The sequence below is a fragment of the Chamaea fasciata genome, unplaced genomic scaffold (assembly GCF_029207755.1).
Source record: "Chamaea fasciata isolate MVZ Bird 193981 ecotype frontalis unplaced genomic scaffold, bChaFas1.0.hap1 SCAF_20, whole genome shotgun sequence".
Taxonomy (NCBI): domain Eukaryota; kingdom Metazoa; phylum Chordata; class Aves; order Passeriformes; family Sylviidae; genus Chamaea; species Chamaea fasciata.
Genome location: NW_027094105.1, coordinates 5,399,379 through 5,418,314, shown reverse-complemented (window position 1 = coordinate 5,418,314; position 18,936 = coordinate 5,399,379). Strand labels below are relative to the sequence as shown.

At 47.9% G+C, this 18,936-nt stretch overlaps 1 protein-coding gene across 1 annotated transcript; it reads left to right on the top strand.

Annotated features, from left to right (window-relative positions):
- The first annotated feature begins 1,915 nt into the window (after positions 1–1,915).
- On the top strand, positions 1,916–18,782 carry URM1 (ubiquitin related modifier 1). Its single transcript, XM_066201097.1, has 5 exons — positions 1,916–1,993; positions 4,663–4,733; positions 16,657–16,738; positions 17,759–17,807; positions 18,523–18,782. The coding sequence occupies exons 1-5, from the start codon at positions 1,959–1,961 to the stop codon at positions 18,589–18,591; spliced, it is 306 nt and encodes a 101-aa protein (XP_066057194.1). The 5' UTR covers positions 1,916–1,958; the 3' UTR covers positions 18,592–18,782.
- The last annotated feature ends 154 nt before the right edge of the window (positions 18,783–18,936 follow it).

Below are 18,936 nucleotides of genomic sequence, written 5' to 3'. Positions count from 1 at the left end.
AGATTGCGTGCTTAGTTTCCCCATCCCAAACATATCCCGGAGAATTTGTGGTGCTCTGATTTCAACACACAGCATGGGGACAGGACTCATTCCTCTCCCAAGCACAAAATGTCCATAAAAACGTCCCCCCGTATCTCATGTGATCACTTTTTGTCCAGGACAGTTGTTAACAGTAACCAGCTTTGAGTGCTTGAATGAGCCAAACTGGTATTTATGATTACTGTTCCCTTTCTTGTAATTTATTTTTGCTTTTCCAAGCAGGTACTAACACTAAATCTGTACCATTTTGTTGTGTAAGTAAGGAATCAAGATTCTTTTAGGAGCTAGTTCTGCTTTTATTTGGCCTCATAAATGATTTCTGGGAGCAAGAACAGCTTATATAAAAGCATAACTACAAACACTGATCTGGAATCAAGATTACCAGATCCTCTGAACACAGAATGCTTCACCCATTTCTGAAGTAACGATTTTTTGCGGAAGGCTTCTTTCCTCAGCTGCTTTTCCCACACAATTCCATCCTGGGCCATATCTCCAAGATACTCAAAAGCCCTGGGATTCTGAGATATATAAAATCCGGTCGGAATTTTTTGGATGAAGACCACGGTCAACAGCTTCACGGCTCTGCCATCACGTAACCCCAGCAGCGACGGCAGCATTCATCTGCCGGAGGGACCAGCCTTTCCTGGGGCCCAGCCCAGAGAATGATCTCCTCGGAGAACAAAAGGCCATTACAAACACCACCACCTTCTGCTCCCGGGGTTAGGCGTACTCTGACCCCCGTTAGCATAAACGAAGCGCAATCTGTCTGTGTAAATTTATGCCCCTTACACATAATGCATCATGTATATGCATAGCTATTACATTTCTATGTGCATGTGTGCACATGTACATGTATTTTTTTAAAACCCAAACCCCTCCGCCGAGCGGAGGGAGGGTTAAGGGGCTGCAGTTTTTCTACCGGTGCTGCCCCTGTGCAGCTCTGTGCTGTGGGGGAGAAGCAGAGCCCAGCTGTCACCGCCGTGGCTGCGTTCTGCCTGTGTACATGGGCCTTCTCTGGGGACAGGAGGGGAAAACAAACAGGCGACAGATGTGAGCCGCGTTGTTTAACGCTGTGCTGGGGGTGCCTGGCGCCGTGGGGATGTGCTGGCTGGCAGGGGCTGCCCGAGCAGGAGGGGATGCTGAGCAGCCACCCCTGATGCAGAACTGCATCTTCCCGGTGGTGGCAGCGCGGATGGCATCAGCCAGCTGTTTGTGGTCCCCCACAACAATCCCGACGAGCTGCGAGGCAGCAGGCTGGCATCACAGGATCACAGAGTTGTAGGGTTGGGAGGGACCTCTGGAGATCCTTCGGTCCAAAACCCCTGCCAAGGCAGGGTCACCTGGAGCAGGTGACACAGGAGCACATCCAGGAGGGTTTGGAATGTCTCCAGAGGACACTGCACACCCTCCTCGGACAGCTGTTCCAGTGCTCTGCCATCCTCAATGTAAAGTTCCTCCTCATGTTGAGGTAGAACTTCTCGTGTTGTGGCAGCTTTGCTGCAGGGAAACCCCCACTGGGAAACCCGTGTGCAACTCCTGCCTTTGCACAGCCCAAGTGCTCTGAGCGAGCAGGGCCCCGTGTGTGACTCTCAGCACGCGAAGGAGTTCTCTGGGGGGCGAAGGTGCAGAAATCGGTATTTGAACCTAACACCGCCGCGCACCAGCGCCCAGCTGTTTTAAAGTAACACCACCAAGGGCACACTGCGGGAGCTTCTCCGGGGGAGGAACAGGAGCGGGGAGGATGGGGCAGGCAGGATGGGGCAGGCAGGAGGACGAGGCGGGGAAGCCCCGGGGCCGCGGGCACGGCCGGGGCCGCCCCGTCCTCCCGCGCCACCGGCGCGGCACGGCGGGACCGGAAGTGAGCGCGGCACTTCCGGCGCGGCCGCGCGCGCCCGCCCGTCCCGCCCGCTGCCGCCAAGATGGCGGCGCCCGTGTCGCTGCAGGTGGAGTTCGGGTGAGCGCGGGCGGCGGCGGCGGCGGGGCCGGGGCTGGGTGGAGGGCAGGGCAGGGCCGGGATGGGCCGCGATGAACCGGCCCCTCGGTGAGGTTGCCGCGGCATTGCGGCGGGGCGGTTGCCGCGCGCGGCCTGGGGGGCCGCTACGGGCGCGTCCGGGCCTGACGCCGCCGCTGTGACGGGAGCTGCGGGCCGGGGCGGCGGGAGCGGCCGCCGCCGGGAACCGGGAACAGGGCAGCGGCGGGAGGGCCGGACACCTCCGGAGCCTGTCCTCAGCCAGGGGCCGGGCCGTGTGCCCGTCTGTCCCGGGCCGCGCTCCCGTCTCTCTGTGAGCGTCCTGTGCCAGGCCTTTCTTTTTCTTTCACCTCTTTCCACCTTTTTGAGTTGTTTGAGTATTTTTTTTTAATCATTAAAATTATTTATGAAAACCTCCCTCTCGTTTCTCGCCTTTTTTTTTTTTTTTCTTTTCTTTTTATTTTTTTTTTTCCCCCCCCGAGCCCTATCTCTGTGTTTGTGTTTGTGCGGACACGTGCCCTCACTGTGCTTTGTGTGTGAGCCCCGTCAGGTCTGTAACTCTGCCAGGTTCCCACTCTGGAGCAGTTCAGTCTCCAGGCCTTTGCTGCTGTACTGTCAGCATTGCTCGTGCTCTGGCCCTGGGATCTTAAAGCGTTTGCAGTGGGAGCTGTGCATATTTGTGGCAATACTTGTGTTATGTCGTTAAAGCCTCCTTTTAGCAGAAACTAAAAGGCTGCTATTTATTCGCTTTTTCCCACCCTTTCAGGAGCACAGAAATGCCATAACCCTTTAAACACCCTTCTCCTTAAGAATCCTTTCCTCTATCTTTCCCGCTTCCAGCTGCAGCAACTCCCCGAATTTTCCCAGAAGAGTGAGATGCATTTTTGCCTCCCTTGGAAATGCATAAATGAGCTCTCTATGTAGGAACCACAGCTGAGTCCCCCACGGCTCGCTCCTTACAGAAGGACCTTATCCTGCAATCTACATCTCCCGCTGTAACAAAGCCTGACCTTGTTTCCCTGACATGAAAAAATGTTTTTCATATTATTGTTATGACTCGTTCCCTCGCGTGAATCTCCGCCTCATGTTCATAATCACCGCTTCAATTTTGAGATAACTGTTTGTTGTGAGCTGGTGGAAGAACACCAACAGAGTGCTCTTTAGGAGGGTTGCTGCATATAAGTAACTAACAAGGGTTCTGTTGTGCTCTGCCATTGCAGAGCCAAGAAAACCTCCTGGGACATTTTTAGATATTGGATTTAAAGGAACTTAATAACATCTGGAAGTATCTTTGTTGATACTTGGGTGGGGGACTGCTTGTTTTAAATATTTCTCTTTGTTGTGTTGGTTTCCAAGGGAGGAGAGGCATCAGTAAGTTCCCAGAAAGGCCCTTCATAGGAGAATTTGTCCAAAGTAATCTGCATTTAAGTTGGAAGAATGCTTTGCCACAATTATGTGGCCTTTAAAAATGGGTTGGTCATTTTTCTACTTCAGTTTAATATTAAGTGAATTGAGTTTTTAAAGAGTTCTCTGGTTGTGTAAACTTTGGCCAGTGTATAGTTCAGTCTAGAGTCAAAAGCTCCAACTCTCTGCTGCTGTGTCTTGTAACTTAAAGTAGCTTTGGTGTTTATTATCCATATCCCTACTCACATGGTAAAAGTTGAACAATCTAAGCCTGAGTTCGGCCTGTGGCCTCACAACGTCATGAAAAATTATTTATGTTGGTAAAGCTCAAGATTTTCACAGTTGGACTTTTTTCCAGAACAGGAGCAGAGGTGAGGAGCTTGCTGAGGCTTCTGAGCTGTAGTTACAAAAATTAATTACTCTTTTGAAGAGTCTGAGGGGCCAGGACCCAATTCAAATCCCATTCTTTTCCAGTGTGAGGACCAGCTCCTTTACCTGCCTGTGAGCATATCCTGCTCACACCTGATCTCCTGTGCCTGCAGAGGCCAGCAGCTGTTATCTGAGGGTGTTCCCTAATGTATTCAAAGTGTCAGAAGAGGGATGAACATCAGGTTGTTCAGTGGAGGAAGATTGTGGTTCTTTGTTTATATTTTACCTTGTCACCCTCACCACTTTCCTCTCCCAGTGAAGTCTCTCTCTGGGACACCTTGTAGTCAATAGATCAGGAAAGAGCTGCCAGGACTCTCAGAAAGCTGCTCTGTAACTTTGTGTGAGTCATTTCCCCTTTCTGTGTGTTCACACCTGGAAATGGGGGAATGTTTATTCCTGAAGATGCTCGATTTTTGGGATTTCTGGGCAGCAGGTGGGAGGGATGAGCAGCAGTGTTGTTCGAGTGGAAGCAGTGCTGCTGGCTGGGGAGGGAAGGCAGCACTGCACAGCGGTTTGGGAGCACATGGAGATGGGAACCATCCTCCTGTTCTCTGGGATGATGCCTGGCACCACGGGGTTCTGGCCCACAGCAGCAGAGCCTCCTCTCTGTGTTGGCACTGGGAGCTGGCAGCTTCCCCTGTGCACTTCTGGTTTGTGACAGGAAAAAAAAAAAAAAAAAAAAAGACAAAGGGAATCCTGTGCTAAATATAGTCTGTGTAATTTGTTTTCTCTGTTGTGGCATCTATGTAAATTGCCTCTTTTGTTCTGCCTTCTTCTGACAATAAAGCAAAAATCTCAGTGGTTCATTGTTTTTGTTTCAGAGGTGGTGCAGAGCTCTTATTCGATGGTGTCAAAAAGCATCAGGTGACTTTGCCCTGTCAACCAGAGCCTTGTGAGTATCAGAACCTGTTGGATAACTTGACAGAGGAGCAGCAAATGAAACAAAGCTGGTTTGTACAGCACTTAGGGTTGCCAGCAAGAATCAAAGTATTTTCAAAGCTCTTTCAGACATGCCATGGATCAGGCAGCTTGGTAAACAGGGGTTGGTTCTCAAAGTCTGAGGTCTTTCCTGTCCTCGAAGCACTTGTGAATCAAATCCTTCCTTAAGACTTTTGCCTCCCTCCTGCTGGATAGACAACAGCCTCTGGATGTTTTCATCAAGTCCGCGTTTGTCTTTCTTGGTACTTGAAACCCCCCATAACGTCCTCTCCCCTTTGTTTTCCTGCCTGTTCTGAGGTTTCCAGGGGGAACATATATATATATATATGTGTGTGTGTGTGTTTATGTGGTGTTTAGATATGTGTAGCAATGTAACATAAATGTTGTTTATCTACTCGTTTGGCCTTTCAAGTAAATGTGATCTTAATATGAATTCTGCAGTTGAAAACAGTAAACCTAATGCTCAAATAGGATGCTGGACATCCTCCCCATGGCCTTCCCTGCAGTAAAAACCAAGACTTTATGTTCCAGGGATAAGCAGTCATAATTCCTGATTTGCAGTTTGGAATATCAATACTGAACAGTGCTGCACTAACTCACATGTGTGCATACTTCAGTTGTAGTGTAATTTTGCCACAGGTATGTTCTGAATTTTTCCAGCTAGATAGCACTGCCTTATGCTTTTGGAGTGGGATTATAAACCAAAAAAACACAAAGCCATGAGGGAATGTTAGCAACCAATATCTCATGAATGGCTGATGTCATAATCTATGTGCTGGGAACCTCCAGGCCTGAAATCTTTTTGCTGTGCCTGGAAGTAATTAGAGATTGGTAGAAATGCTTTTGATGCTTGGACATAAGTATGTGTAATTCAAATATAAATAGGAATACTGCAATACTTTGTTACCTTGTGGTTAAGGACAGGGACTAAGGAACCAGAAACATGACCTGACGCTGATTTGCTTTGTGAGTTTAGTCATGTTGCTTAACTTTCCCCTGTTGTTGGTGACACTTTCATTTATCACAGGAGAATTCAGCATTAAATTCCAGCACTGTTGAAGCACTTAAGATCCTTTAACAAAAGGTAGCAAAGAAATGCTAACACACTCATTTAGCTGGTTTATAAACTTGAAGGCTGGAGCGTAATTTCCTTCTGTGCTCTGCAGATTTAAAATACCCACTAACACCCACTGTTTTGGTGGTGTTCAAACCATGATCAGATGCTGAAGAAAAAGGGGTTATTACAGGAGATGTTTATTTCTGCCAGGGGAGGAGAGGATATTAATACCAAGGAGGGATTCTTCCAGCCCGATGGCTGTCAGTGGTGCCATTGGATGTGGCCTGATCCGTTCCCACTTGAAGCTGCTGGGAGGACTTCTGCAGCCTTAGCAGGATCTGCCTTTATCCTAAGGGATAAATCTCTCCCTGAAGGTCTGTCTCAGCCTCAGGGTTCAAACTCAATGATCTCCAGTGGTTCATTCCAGATTCAGCTAACATGTGATTGCTCCCAGCTTTTCCCGCTGTCTTTTTTCCAGACACTGCTGTCCCTGTGACAGGAGTGGCAGAATTGGCCGTGTACCCCTCTTGTCAACCCCCCAGGTTTGCTGCTGTCTTGTGCCTTGACTGTCAGGGAGGTCTCATTTTGGGGCTGGTTGTAGATTGCAGCATCTGAGAAGCATGAACTGAGCAGTGACATTTACACCCCACCCAGGGATGGGGCAGGCAGAGGTGGCCTGAATGTCTGACAGTAAGGGATTACTGGAAACACCCCTCCTAATACTTCCAGGAGACAGTTATGTTGTAGTGGTGAGGAATCAGTGGAATCATACCAGAAAAACAGAATAATTTTCTTGCAATTTTATGTTGTTCCTAATGCCATGTATTTCCCTTGTTCATAGTGAGAAATTTTAACTCTCCTATCTCTGAGTAAATAAAGATATACATTGCCAGGTCCCTGCTGCCCTCATGCAGCCAGAATTGCAGTGATTGGAGAAATAAAACAGCTCAGTTCTGCTTGGCACTTCCTGTTGCTTACCTTACCCTGAATGTCCAACACTGAATTCTCTAGGGAAAGACCTGTAGTATGAACACTACTTAAAGACCTGCACTTCTAACCCCATTTTAAGTGATTGCATTAGCTGCCAAGTTTATTTTTGGCCATTTAGGCCTCTCTTACCTACTCTTCCTTTTTTCTAGGTTATTTTTGTCTTTGTCCTCCTTCTTGCAGAACAGCTGCTTCTCTCTGGGTTATTGGGCCCACCTGTATTTTAATTGTTTAGGCGCTTTATATATATCCCAGAAGTGAAGGGAGGTGGAAAATTATATGAAGAAATACCTACAAATATTTACCTGAATAAAACAAGCTGTGCTCCATAGTTGGCAGGGGCAATCTGTGTTCTCTAAATTACAATGTTGCTTGAGCAAACTCTTCATGTGGTCATTTCTTTTTTTCCTGGTAACAAGCAATAGATGGAAAGTAGGTGGGTTCCAGGTCCAGTTAAGTTTTTCAAGAAGATTTGATTCTCTGTCCTTTTCTGATGCCTGGAGATGGACTCCTGGAGGGATTGCGAAAGGCAGGAGGAAGGAAGCTGCAAATGGGACAAGAGCAAGCCACGAGGGATACAGCCACGTGACAGGACCTATTTTTATTATCCGAGGGGCATTTTGTATCCTGATGTCAATTAAATAGCAGTTCTTTATTTCCAAAGTGGAACTGTCTCAGCCTGTATTTTGAAGTTCCTCCCAAAGTGGAAACTTAGAGAGGTGTGGTGTGTGTGCATAGGCAGCAGATTTACCTAAGCCACACTTTGTGCAGGACTGTGTAATCTTGTAGAGCTGTTGCAGAATGAAGACCTCAAGTTAACAAGAATCTTGTCCCAAATTTCTGGCTATTCTGGTGATCTCACTGATAATGCTGTTTCAGGATCTAAAGGCATTATGCCCTGTTGGCTTCTTCTGCATAAAAACAGTGTGTGTGGGAGAAGCAGCTGGGGGAATAACGATATTTGTCACATGGAGAGAGGATTAAATTGGCAGGGAAATCAACTTTATTTTCAAGCATCTAAGAGGCTATTAGAGACAATGGAGCATAAAAGAGAGAAACCCTAGATTAAAAACTGAAAATGTATTTGGCAGCCTCCTCCTGAAACAAGCCACAGTAATTTAACCAAGTGCTTCAGTAATCAAATAGATCATTGTATGACTGCTCTGCAAGTGATGCTGGAGCTTCTTCCTCCATCTCGCTGGGACTCACAGTGGTGGATTTGTCTTGGCCATGTGAGTTGCATGGATGCTATTGGAAGGGTAGGAAGTCACTGGCATTGTTTAACCCTTGTAGTCATTTCAGGTTTAGCTCAGCAGTATCATCTGATGAAGAGTGTTTACAAAACCTCTCTGCTGTGCTGTTTCTGGATGATGTACCCAGAGGTCGGGGTTGTGTGTGAAGTGTCTGGCACTTGTGCTGCAGCCTGCCCAGCTGCTGTCATAGACTTTTGAATTCCAACTTCTCCTGTGGCTTCAGTGGTGGGACTTTTGTTTTTGGAGCAGCAGTGACTAGTTTCACTGGTGCTCGCTGGGACCTTCTGGGCTGATCAAGAATTCACACCGTGTTTTGGCACTTCACAAGTCTGGAAGGTTAAATTATTAATCAGTGTGATTTGGTAATTGTTTGTGGTTTCCCTTTACCAAAACTCGAGGGGAAAGAAGTCCACTGCTAGTCAGATTATTTTAAGAGGGAAAATTAAAATCATCTGCCAAATGCTGCTTATGTTGAATCCCTGTAGAGAAGAGCATGATGTGCTCCTCAAGAGCTTTGCTTTCCAGGGGCCTTGTTCTGCGCAGCATGGAGGGCTGCTGGGGACTTGGGAGCATTCATCTTCCTGGAAAAGAGCCTGGGGATCTTGAGAGATCAGATCTGTGTTACAGGCAGGGTGGCTCACTGAACACAGCATGGCACATGTTCAGTGTTGACTGGGGTGCTGGGCCAAAAGAACCTGTAAAATCCAGAGCAGCAGTTGGCGTTGGCTGTTGGTAAGTGCCTAGTGCTGAGTAGAACATCGTACTTGAGTCATTAATATTCTGGCATGCTTTTATTGCTCTGTTTATTATTCCTAACATTTTAAAACATGCTCCAAAGAAAGAATAAAAATATATTTGCTAATGTGGAGCCTTATTAGAAGAATGGTAAAAAAACCCCATAGAACTGTGGAACTTCATGCAGTCAAATCTTTTTAACCACAGTGTGTGGTACTTGCAGCTCTCAAAGGACCTGGGTTATTCCCCTCCTCGTGCATCCCACTCGTGCATCTCTTTTAGGCAGGAAATTACAGATTTGGTGGCAAGGAAAGGGGGCTCAGTGGGTTGTGCAGGGTGAGAGCTCAGGCTGGACCAGCTCAGCCCTGGAGCCACTGCCAGCGGTCAGGGTGAGCAGTGTTTGCAGCATCGGGGTCGAGCGGTTCCTGGCGTGGGGCTCAGCTCCAGATCCCTGTGCCATGCGAGGCTACAGCTCGCTTTAGAGAGGGAACAGGGAAATAAACGCTTGTCCTCACAGGAGCAGTCCCATCACCCTCCTGGGAGGCCGTGGAGCCGCTTTACCGGATCAGCTCATCCCAACTCATTGTGGAAGGAGCTTCCCAGGCACTGGGAAACCAGCCCTTGTGTGTGACCAAATCCCTGGGATAACAAAGCCTGGCTGTTACACCCTCCTTCCCAGCCGCTGTATTGCAGTGCGGACACCTAGCAGGATAACCCCTCTGTCCCACCCCCCTGCTCTCCCTCTTTTCTCTTGGTGGGATTTGCTGTGCTGACAGCGCTGTTCAGAGGGTGGCAGCGGAGCAGGGCTGGGGAGGAGGATCCGGGCCCTTTAAACCGCTTAGCATGCGGTTCACACGGCTCCGGGCCAGCTGTTCCTTTCTCCTCCTGCCCTCACTCGCAGGAGTTGTTTGCTGAGCTCAGAGCTCCTGTGCAAAATTGCTTTTCAAAAGAGCCACTTTCTGCTTAATTAAACAATGAGCCGCCGTCCCTCTGCACATCTGTAAAGCTCCCTCCGCAGCCCCTTTATCCCACAAACTGCTCCATTCTTACCTCCATTCACTTGTAAATCTTACTCCCCCCTCTCCTCCACCCTGATCATCTCACTGGCCCTTTCTTTTTCCCTTTCAAGTAAGACTGAGGGGCTTGGAGTATCTGTGGGGGTGGCTGGGTTGGGTGGACAGGAATCGGTTTAGTGGTGCTTGGCCCTGTATGAAAGTCTAATAATAGCAAAGCAGACCTGAGCCCAAAAGTGAGAGGCGATTTCTGTATTTAGAGGAATAAAATCATGGCGGTTTCCTGAGCTGAGCTGAGCCACTGACTCATCCAGCAGCCGGAGGGGACACAGTCACCAGCCAGGCTGGGAGGGGGGCAAGGATTTGACTTCAAGGCATTTTCTGATCCAGCTGGCAGTGCCAGGGAGAGCCCAGCCCAGGGAATTCCCTCGGCCAGGCTGGCTGCATGCAGAGCAGTGCCAGGCTGCCAGGGAATCCCTCCCCACTCTGGCAGGAGCAGCCACCTTCCTCCGTGGTCTGGGGCTGCACATCAGCTCTGTGTATTCTCTTTAACAGCAATAAGGTTTTCCTTTTTAGCCCTCAGTGCCTGTGCACACACCCAAAACTCAGAAACCAGGAAAACAGGAGAGAGGGGAAATTTCAGTTTGCTGGATTTTGGCAAAGCTTTACACTGGTGGTTAGTAATGCGTTCTCTGAATTGTCTTGCTGAGAGCTTAAAAAAAATTAACCAGTAACATTCAAGGTTAAACAGGATAAATGAATGGAAAAGTGATGAGGTGGGATATCTCCTTTATCATTGGGAAGGACAGATTATAGCCAGCATGATGCAATATCATCTAGCATAGATTGATAGGGAGGAATGAAGAAATGGGAGCTTAGTGCATTAGCAGAAGATTCCTGACTGCAAAAACTATTAGACCATGGCACAGTCTCCTTGGGGTTTGGTAGCAGGTCTGCAGTGCTCAAGCCTCTTAAAATCAGAGCAGACAAGGCTCAGGATGGTCTTTTGTGGAGAATAATTCTGCACTGGCAGAGGGATAAAATCACAGGACCAGTTAAGGAGATGTTGTTTTTAATGTCTGCGATCCCCAGGCTGGTAGCTGGCTGCTGGGGCAATAGTCTTTGAGGCTCTCTCAGCTCCTTCCTTTGACAATTTTGAACGAGAGGCAAGACCCTGAGCCAACACTAGTGATCTGTGATCCTAATTAAAAGAGACAGTTTGGTGCACTGGCATTTATTGGGGAGCCTGAAGTGACAATAGCGTTGGGTGTTACGGGATTAGATGCTCTGACTTTGGAAATGAGTAGGGATTAGGTTTACCCTGAGAATCAGCTCGAAGCTGCTTTTTTTGTCATGGGAGCTGATGGATCTGGAGGCTTGCTGCTGGCTAGCAGTGAGATTGGAGATCCCTTGAACTTGTATTTCCCTACCAGCAATCTATGGGGAGTGGAAGATCCCAAGCAGCTCCTCTCCAGTTCATAAGCATTGTGATTAACACCTCAGGGCTGAGAATTGCTGGGTGATAGCTGGGATCTGAGTCCTCAGTGCTAACAGGAGAGCTGTGAAAGACCTCTGTGATCCTTTCCCATTTTGTGGACACAAGAAAATTAAGAAGAGCATTGCTCTTCTAGATGAGAAGCAAGAAAAAGATGTCTTAAAGCAATTAAAAATTACAGAAGCCAAGACCTTGGTGTTCATTTGTAGCAGACAAGAACAGATGAGAGCAACAATTGCAATTCTCTTATGCCTGGCTGTAGTTACCCCCTAATTTCTTCCCTAGTACTTAAATCACTGCCCATTCCAGTGTGTGGCGGGATTGGCTTGTACACTTGTCAGAGAAAATGGATTTTGCTCGTGCTTCAGAATTTGCCTGGCTGCTCACTCTGTGTAATACCAAATCCATTTGCCTGTGACTCCATTTATATCAGCCACTCCAGGTCTTCTTCTGCAGTTTATGGCACACCATGGTCTGCTTCAGAGAGTGATTTGCATATCAGATGAGAGGCTGGAGGAGTTGGAAGGATCCCTTAGATCTGGTTTTGAGCTCTTTTAGAGAGCAGATTCCTGGAGGGTCTGCTCTGATCCGAGAGCAAAGAGCAGTCATGCACCTTGGAAGAGCAGCAGGTATTGGGAGCTGGTTTGTCTGTTTTAAAAACAAGCTGCTTGAGCAGGGAAAGAGACATACAAATTGTTCTTCCATACATTTCCATGCAGGCAGGGGGAATAATGGCAGAGGAGCTGCAGGGAAGGGGCTTTGTCATGGTTACAGGCCGGTGGCTGAGAATGTGGGTGGAGCAGCGCTCGTCCAGAGTTAGTGACCTCAGCAAATTGGAGCTCAGCCATGGTCAGTATGATAAATGATCTTATTCTGGGTCAAAGAAATGGTACCCCACAGGGAGGTGTCCACAGGGCGGCCCGGGAAAGCGCTGTGCTCCTGCAGCACTGACCCCTTAGTGACCAGTGCCACATATATCTTATTTACTGCAGACCAGAAGGGAATTTTCCATGGTTCAGCCTTTATAGGGTTCCCCTATTTCCCTGAAATAATCTCCCAGTTCTGCAAGCAAGGCAAGAAAATGGGTGTCATTACACCTTCTAGGTGCCCTTCGAGGCTTTGTGCAAGTTTGTTTGTGGATTTGAAGGCAGGGGACACATCCTTGCATATGTGTGTGAATCTGTGAGCGACCTGCGCAGCTCCCTGGGAGCCAGGGGCTGTGTGTCCCATGTCAACTGGTATCAGGATTGCACAAAATCCTTCCAGGTTTCTGCACCTTCATCAGTTCATTGTCCTTCTAGTGCAACACCCAGCTTGGTGTTTCTTATTCGAGGCACCTGGTTTCTCTCTGCACACAGCAAGTGCCCTCTTTTCTGAGTTGTCGCTGATGGATCTGTCAGGCCCAGGAGGTTTTATTGAGCTAGGAAAGATCTATGGATTTCAGCCCTGCTTTTGAGGGTGCAGATGAACCCAGACAATGCTGAAATGGACTGTTAGATGCATTCCTGTTGCAGAGGAAACTCGGCTGATTCTTCATGAAGAAACAGTCGGGGCAATGCAGAAGGTCTGGCCTTGGAGGATTTGCAGGAGGACAGAGCAGACTATGCAGTACTCTCTGCCACAACCAGGAGTGTTTGTGGTGCAGCTGGGCTGAACAGGAGCCGAGGCTGTTGGGTTTTGTGTGCGCTCACTGCAGCTCCTGCATCCCATCCTCTTGCGTGACAAGGCAATGACTTTGTGTCACTGCAAGCACACATCTCATTTTCCTGAGCGCTGTGTTTCACTGGGTGATCGCTTTTCTGCGTATATTGTGAGCTTGGGCTCCCATCTGTGCACTTGTACTAAGCAGTTTTCTCAAACGTTTGTCGGTTTTCCTTTTTTTCAATTAACTTTAGATTATTTTTTCCTAAGAATTTGGAGGGGGATGATGTACTGTTAGCACAGGCAGAGGAAACTGTCTCTGTGTAGAAATAAGACAGGGATTTCCTACCATGTGCTTCAGTCCCTCCTTTGCAGTTTGAGCATATTTCCCCTTCCTTGGCTGGTTCAGTCTTGCTTCTCCACTGATGCTGCCAGTGGTGAGGACAGTTAATGAGAATTAAGAGTGCATTTTTGATGTGATATTTGTTTGCTGTGAGTGAAATGGAGCAGGCTACCAAAAAGATTTCAGGAAGACCATGCAGCAGTGGTGAAAATGCATCATTACTGGGATGAGCTGGGTTCGAGCTGGTAATGCTGGAGCAAAATGCTGTATGTATTGTCTCAGCTCTCACCTGAATCTCCCTACAGAGCCAAAATGCACAGCAGGTTTTGCAGCCAAGTCACAGCACCTGTAGTACAACTGTGCTCCTGCCAAAGCAGATGCCTCTGTTCTGTGATGGGGGCCAGCTTCAAACCAACACGAGTGTGAAATCGCTGCATTGTAATGATGGTTTAACTTGTCAGCAGATGTGGTGCCTGACCAGGCTGAGATTTTTTTTCCTTCTTCATAAGTCATCTGTAGAGAACCTGCTGTTTGCATAGAAAATGCTTGGCCCAGGGAGCTGGAAACCTGTTAGACCCATAGCATAGTACACAAAGAAAATGTCCTAGGAACACTGCATATGTCAACTGTAAGAGATAAGCAGTTGTGCTATAATTTACCTCTTACTATTTCCATCATGAGAACACAGTTGTGAGCTGTTGATCAAGACTGCTGTTCGAGGCACTGAGCTGCAAGATGGCTTCTCCACAGACCACTTGCAGTGGGAGTAATCTTGTTCCTTTTCAATATCTTACTTGTGGGAGATAGTTTTGGTGTGGCTGTAGTCATCTGTCATCCTTTATAATTGATTTGTTCTAGTAATATTTGTGTAGAGGACATAGAGAAATGAAGGTGGGTGAAAAAAATCAGTGCTGATAAAACAGATGAAAGTATTGTCTTAAAGTTGGCTGTGGAGAAAGGGTCTTAATTTTTGTACCTTTTGGAGTGGGCAAGCTCCAGGCATGCACAGGGGTGTCTGGGTTTTTTTCCTACTGTTTAAATTCTTCAGTATGTGTGTACGTGACTTCTGGCTAGGAGTAAATGAATGTTGGCTCAGGTGGGACTGAAAATAACATTTGTTATGGAAGGAGATGGGGCAAGGGAGTCTTCCAGCTCAGCCTCGAATAAATCAGCACTCTCGCCCCTCCGTCCAGGCTGCTTCTAGGTGGCTGCCTTTTATCCAGCTAGTGCAGCGTGTTTCTGTTTAAATGATCTCTCCTGAGAGGTCCCAGAGGAGAGGGCTGCTTATTCCACGCAAGGAGAATGGTATATGGCACAGCTCATTGTTGTGTGCCCTGCTGCAAGTGCATAAATATGAAACAGCTCGCGGGAGATGCTGCGGTGGGGCTGGTGTCCCCTTCACAACCCCTCCCTCTCCTGAAGGCTCCTCTCCATCTTCCCTCCTTTACAGCTTTCATGTCTTGGTGATGGAGAGCGGGAGCCATTTGGGTGTGAGATCCTGAGGGCTGGATGTTGCAGCAGCATTTTTCAGGGGGAGGCGAATGTAGTTAACTCTTGTTCTGATGGCTGACTGACCGCTGTGGTGCACGTGTGTGTGTGTACATATGTATGTGTGTGAGTACGTATGTGTATGTAAACACACACACCTTCTTAGTGGTGCTCCCTGTCCCCCGTGCATGTTGCTAGGAAGGAGGCAGAAAGTGGTCTATATTGTTCTTTTTAACTACATATCATTACAAGGCAGTCGTGGGTTGGCCCCAGGCAGGTGATCTAGCTCACCAGGCAGTTTTGAGGCACGAAGTGGCTCCTTTGCCCAGATCAGAGTGGTCCAGTGCTTGGAGGTAGCGATACCTGTTGTGTTCTGGGCAGTGCTGTGGTGAGATCAGAGTTTTGTGGTCAGAGTGCTGGTTTGGAGGCACCAATTCCCTGGGAAAGAAGGGGGAACAGAGGGGAATCTCAGAGCATCCCCCTCCCCCTTTCCCCAGGAGAAGAGACCCCCATCTGCTGCAGATGGACATATCCCCATTGCCTAGCTGATGTGCACCTGTCTACACCAGGGCTGTTCATCCTGGGTGTGACGGAAGCAATGAGGGTGACGTTATTTGGAACAACCCCAGTTTGGCTCTGGCTAACATCCATGATCCCATAAAATCCTGGGATAAGGCCTGGGCTGATTCAAGCCACTACAAATGCATATATTATTGCTGGTCATGAAGCAAACACATGGGGAATGGTACACAGAGTGAATTTAATTCAAAAAAGCACATGTGGAAAGATTCCTCATGACTGCAGTGAGCTTACCTCACATAAGAAACCCATCCTGCCATCCCTGCTCCTCCTGGAGCGGGGCTGCAGCCCTCACTGGTGGATTTGTGCCTTCAGAAAGCTTCCTCGCTTCTTGAAAACAAACAAAACTCTTTGGGGGCTTTCAGAGGGCTGTTTAAAGGAGCCCCGGGAGAATAACTGATTGTGGATTCGGAATGATGAAGTGGTTTGTGGAATGGTGAAATATAGAGGCAAATGCAGGAGAACTCCACTTTGCAATTTGTCAGCTTCTCTAAACCCTGTAACGGATTGTTCCCCCCCCCCCCCCCGGTCTCTTCTCACCTCTCCAATAGGAAATTAACTGATGCTATCACTAAAGAAATTGTTTTTGCCTCACAAAGTAAAATTGATACTATAAAAACCCGCCAGCAGTGTCTCCTCCTCCTTTTACATGAAGACAAATCCTTCCTGTCACCTACTGAAATGGAAAGATAAAGGCTGAGCTTTAATAAAGAAGCTCTAAGCATCAAGTGTAGAAGGAGGGAGCAGGCGCAGCATGGGGAACACTCCACAGCAGCAGGTGTGATGCTGAAGGATGCTGTAAGTGTCCCTCCTGTCTGTTTAATGCATGGCCATGGACCCAAGGTTTGGGCCCCAGAGCTCCCAATGTCTCCAAGAGTTTGTGCTGGTTTTGGTACAAAAGTGTCTGTCTCTGTTCAGATTCTTAGGCCTGCTTGTTTGGACTCTCTAAATCTAATTAAACGCACAAGAGAATTAGACATAATTTGTTGGGTGACAAGATAATGCACAGGATATGGGACATGTTAGAGACCTGAATATTTGGAATCTGCTGCCAGATTGGTGCTTCAGCAGGAGCTGCTTTCATTCTTTGTGGGATGAGTTTTCTGTAGGAAACCTCTTCTGCCAAACCACAGGGACAGGACTGTGAGTTTCTTTGCAGCTATCCTCATCCATCCTGCATGTTCCTCATCTGCTCTTTCGTGGATAAACAATCGCTTTGCTCTGGCATCACCGGGAGCCATCAGCTAGTTTGTAAACCCTGTCCTTCCTTCTTTCCTTCTTCCAGGGGATATCAGAAACCTGCTCAAGTGGATCAAACAGAATCTGTTGAAAGAGCGACCAGAGTTATTTATACAAGGGGAGTCTGTGTAAGTACAACTGTTATGAATCCTCCTTGTGTTTCTCTGTTCATCCCCCCAGTTTGGGGGATTTTTCCTGTGGGGCGGATTTCCTTTTGAGTAAGTCAATGACCATGAAAACAAAGGATTTGCTTAAGTGGTAGTGGGAGGTATCCCACCCACACCTTGCACTGTCCACAGAGAGCATCTTTTGCAGCCCTCTCCCCAAATCTTTAAACCTTAAAGATGAAGCAGGGCCATTTAGACTTTATCTTCATTGTCACTTGGAAGAGAGAAGCACCTGTATCCTCAATTCCAGGAGCTTTAGCAGGTCTGTCTGTTCCCTGCTGACATCACTGGGACTGAAGCAGTCATTCTGAGAAATGCCAACAAATACTTCTTCTGGGAAATGTATTTTTATTATCAAAATGGGGCCAGTCTCGTGGAGGGGGGGGGAGTAGGAAAAAAAAAAAAGGAAGGCAAGAGAAATGGAGCAGAGTGAGCTGTGCAAGCCATCCCTGACTGCGGGGTGGCGCTGGGGGTGTTTAACATTCGTCACAGATCTTTGTGAGCTGAAGCATGTGCCAGGTCCCCCGGTAACAGGAGAGACAATTGCAGGACACTGAAGATCAAAGAGGGGGAATCCCTTTGCTCAGAATCAGGGGCTTGGAGTGGATCCCAGGTGTTTAGTGCCTCTGGTAGGGGCACTGGAATGGCTTTCCCTACCTTCACACTGAGCTCTCCGCGCTTGAGTGTCGTGCGTGGGTTTTAATTACCTGGCTTTTCTGCGTCGTACGGAAATGCAGTCATCCTGGAGCATCCTCTGAACGGTGCCTTTTCATTCAAATGAGCTTTGGGATTACTCCTGCGTCCCCTTTATTTGATCTAGAAAGGGCACAGACTGTACCTGCTTCCACCTCCATGCTAGGATCCCTTTTTTGGCTTTATAGGCAGTCAGCTTGTGATCTGTGCTGTGACATCCCTTGTTCTTAACTATTTGTGGAGCTTTTTAGCAGCCCTGTATCCTAATTATTTTTCTCTATTCTGCAGGAGGCCAGGAATTTTGGTGCTCATCAACGAGGCAGACTGGGAACTAATGGTCTGTACTCCTTCAGTTTGACTTTCTTTGTTGAAAATATTGCTCTCTCTGTTCTGTGGTTGCTCTCACAGAAGCTATTTCTGATTCTTGCCCCAAGCAAAGCATCTCATATTTGAGGGGGAAGGGGCAGGCTGGAATCTATCTCCTGTACTGTGGCTGTTCAAAAGCCTGGAGCCTCTCTCTAACCTGCTGAGTCTCATCAGCCAGGCAGGGTTTGAAGAGAGATCACCCTTTTTCTCTGGTCTCTGGAGCTGGGGGTTGCACCTCTGGCTGCTGGCAGGTCCCCCCACATGTGGGATGACACTGTGGGGGGCACCTGGGACCTTCAGGCCCCACACAGAACCACCGTCCCTGAAGTCAGGTGGTGCCTGGCAGGTAAAGGCCACAGGGAGATTTCAACTCAAACAGGCACCTGGTAAATGTCTTCCCTTCTCAGCCCACTGTTGTGCTCAGACAACAAACAGCCCCTCACCATTTCCCTGCCTCAGGCAACCACCTGTTCTGTCAAAACCCTGGTCCAGAAAACCATGTGGGGTGATGAGCATCAGCACTGTGGCTGATCTCTCACCTTCGCTTCTGTTAGGATGAAAACATCAGTCTGTCCCCTTCTGCTCTCCCTAATACTCACCATCGTTTTATGAGCTGTTTTCTCTTTGCATCTTGTATTTGGAAATGACATTTAAACAATTCTTCTTTTTTTTTTCTTGGCCTGCAGGGTGAGCTGGATTATAAACTCCAGGACCAGGACAATGTGCTTTTCATCTCAACATTGCACGGCGGGTGAACTCCTGAAAAAACAAGAGGATGTAAATCCAGATCCCTGGGGAAAAAAAAAAAAAACCAACCAAACAAAAACCTTAACCCACCCAAACCTCTCTTGAACTGCCTGTGTCCAGTCTCTGCATCTTCCCACTGCGTTCACTTGTTCTAGACATCCAAATAAAGCCCCGCCAGCCTGCGGCCTTCTGTCCACCACAGCAGCATCCATCTTTTGGTCCTCATTTCACCTCTCCTGACTGCACTTCCAGGTACCCTAACAAGCAGAGAGCACCTCAGCATGTGGGACTTTGTTTTTTCTCTGACAGGAGGAAGAGGGGTGCTGAGCCCTGACTAGGATAACATGTCTTAA